The 2500-nt window shown below is 41.2% G+C and overlaps 1 protein-coding gene across 1 annotated transcript in view; it reads right to left on the bottom strand.

Moving 5' to 3' along the window:
* Positions 1 to 941, bottom strand: part of LOC138033483 (titin homolog) — a 25037-nt gene extending 24096 nt beyond the window's left edge. Inside the window, exon 1 of the mRNA XM_068881261.1 lies at positions 757 to 941. Coding sequence (XP_068737362.1) covers positions 757 to 829 — 73 coding nt within the window. The 5' untranslated portion in view covers positions 830 to 941. The remainder of the gene's footprint in view (positions 1 to 756) is intronic.
* Between the last annotated feature and the right edge of the window lie 1559 nt (positions 942 to 2500).

Below are 2500 nucleotides of genomic sequence, written 5' to 3'. Positions count from 1 at the left end.
TAAGAGTGCTTAGGCTTAATCAGTAAACGAGTGCATCACACGATCGTGTTAAAAAGCGAAGTTTAAGCGAACCGTGAAATGAAATCTTAAATTTGTAAAGAGTTCTTGGGCCTAATTTCTGAAACGAACGCTTAGGGTAAATCAGGAGACGAGTGCTATATTCTTCACACGATCTCGTTAAAAATTCTAGTTATCCGAACCGTAAAATGAAAGCTAAAATTTTAAAAGAGTGCTTATAGGCCCAATACTGAAACGAGCGCTTAGACTTAATCAGTAAACGAGTGCTATCACAGCGTGCCGCGTACCTTGTAGACAGCACAAATAACATTGCTGCGCCATTTTGAAATCATTTGTTTATATAACGTTCTTCCGAGTCCACAGTTCCACAGTCTCTTGTCTGTGGAATTACTTAGGCTTTGACGCTTTAAGATCGAGGAATATCACGGCGTACCGCGTACCGCGTAGCCAGCACATATAACATCGCTGCGCCATTTTGAAATTTAGTTCATTTGGAAATTAGTCCATGTGGCGGGGTATTTTACAGTATTGTGCATTCCTATTTCTGGGTACCGCGTACCGCGTAGCCGGCTACGTTGAATATAGTTCGAGTGGCGGGGTATTCTGCAGTAGACCTAAAGGAGGCTTTTACAAGGCTTTGTGGAAACGGCTGACGATCAAATGGACATGATGTTGTAATCTTGATGCCGAGTACTTTGTCTACGTTTGAACAACGAGGTTACAAAGTGACAGACCTACCTTCAAGAATGAGATTCGTCAAAGAACACAACAGAAAAGATTTCACCAGGCAAATTTTGAAGTTTTTTTGCATCGTGGTAGACGGTTACCAATGTCTGCTTATCGCTAGCCTGCGTAGCAAGCGTTCCTGTTCGACAGAAGAGCTTCGAAACCGATTTTCTGCAAACTGGCCGCGCGAAAGTTGGGGCAAGAGACTAAAGGAACGCTTGCAAGAAGACCCCCTATTTTTGAAAAACCCGTTCGCCCACGAACGGGGGCTTCTGATTGGTGCGGCACAGTCACAATGATTGACAGGTGACAAATTCTGGAGCAAAATATTTGCTGGGTAGCCAAACCCAGTCGGAATCTCGGTTTCATGTCGTGGGTTTTTTTGTTATTTTTTTTCCCTGTCGGGAACAGTCTTGCCTGTCACTCCCCTGCTAAGTGGTGTCTTTGTGCATAGAGTCTTCTGTGCGTATTTTGTTAGGTTTAAGGGGGCTGGGGTAATGCGTAGCTTGCTCTCCACAATTAACCTGTAATGGCGTCGAAAGTAATTGTAACGCGAATGGCGTTTTAGTACATCTTTAAAGAAAATATACCCATATGGAGCTCAAGAATGGAACGTCAAGACAGGTGGTGGCCCCTCCCCCCTTCCCCCCCTAAATCCGCCCCTGTTGATGTGAACTGTCAGAAATTTATTTAATTGCATATGCTTTGTGATTGTGTGTTTCGCTTGCACGCACGCAACTGAAATAGGAAGGGTTTCTTGCCTCTTATGGCAAATATGTCGCTTGTTTCAATAAATGTTTCGCTGGAAAATATTTCTGTGAAATTTCTAGCTTTTGTAAATTTATAATGTGTAATTTTCGAGCTTAGCAAATTTGCATACATGTGTTGAAATGTGATACGGGAGGAATTTTTGTGGTAACGGGATAAGCCACGAAAATAAACAGGTCTGTTGGAAGCGTACTTGAGTTTCAACAAAATGACCCCCAAAATCGGCAAAAGATTGTGACGCTGATGAATAATAAAGTAGCTGCTATTACCAAAACGATGGAATTACCTGGTGATAAATAACCTTGTCTTGGAGAGTAAATTTTTGATTTTCCAGAAACAATGGTCACTGTGACCTCTGAGAGTGATCTTTGTTGAATTCGCACATTTCTTGTCAAAATTTATAACAATTAACCCGGTATCATGGCATCATTTGACACAGATGCTTCACTGTTTCGCGAGTAAACATGCCGCGGTAACTTGATCACTGCGCCCGCTGAATTCGATGTGCGATTTACTCGGTGCAGCCAAAAGTACAATTACAACAAAACAACTAAAATCTCCCAAAATGTTTTTCGCTGATGGTAACTTTTTATATTCGTGGTTCAAAATTAATGTTGTTTTCACGTCGTAAATTTTGTCACCGATGGCAAAATATTTTATTCTCGATCGACCGTTCTGAAACTTCCTTCTGCTCTTCTTAAAAACTGTGTATCCATATTTATTTACATTTACATCAATATTTGTTTTGCATAAAGCAAGCTTACAAAATCTGTATCTTGCTTGGTTCGCATTTGATAGCATTAAAATAGAATTTTCGGTCCTATGCTTCTGTTACTGAGAGGTATATTTCTTAGGTCGCCCATCCAGGGGTTAACTTTAACTTTTAACTTTTGTTTACGAAACTGTCAGGTGCTGTCAGTGCACGCTTACACTTGTGGTGGAAAGAAGTTGCATGATCAACATGTCAGCCCAGAAGCCAATGTTTCTC

This window comes from Montipora capricornis, chromosome 1, assembly GCF_036669925.1.
Source record: "Montipora capricornis isolate CH-2021 chromosome 1, ASM3666992v2, whole genome shotgun sequence".
Lineage (NCBI taxonomy): Eukaryota > Metazoa > Cnidaria > Anthozoa > Scleractinia > Acroporidae > Montipora > Montipora capricornis.
The sequence above is the reverse complement of the archived record's forward strand: the minus strand, read 5'-3'. Positions and strand labels throughout refer to the sequence as shown.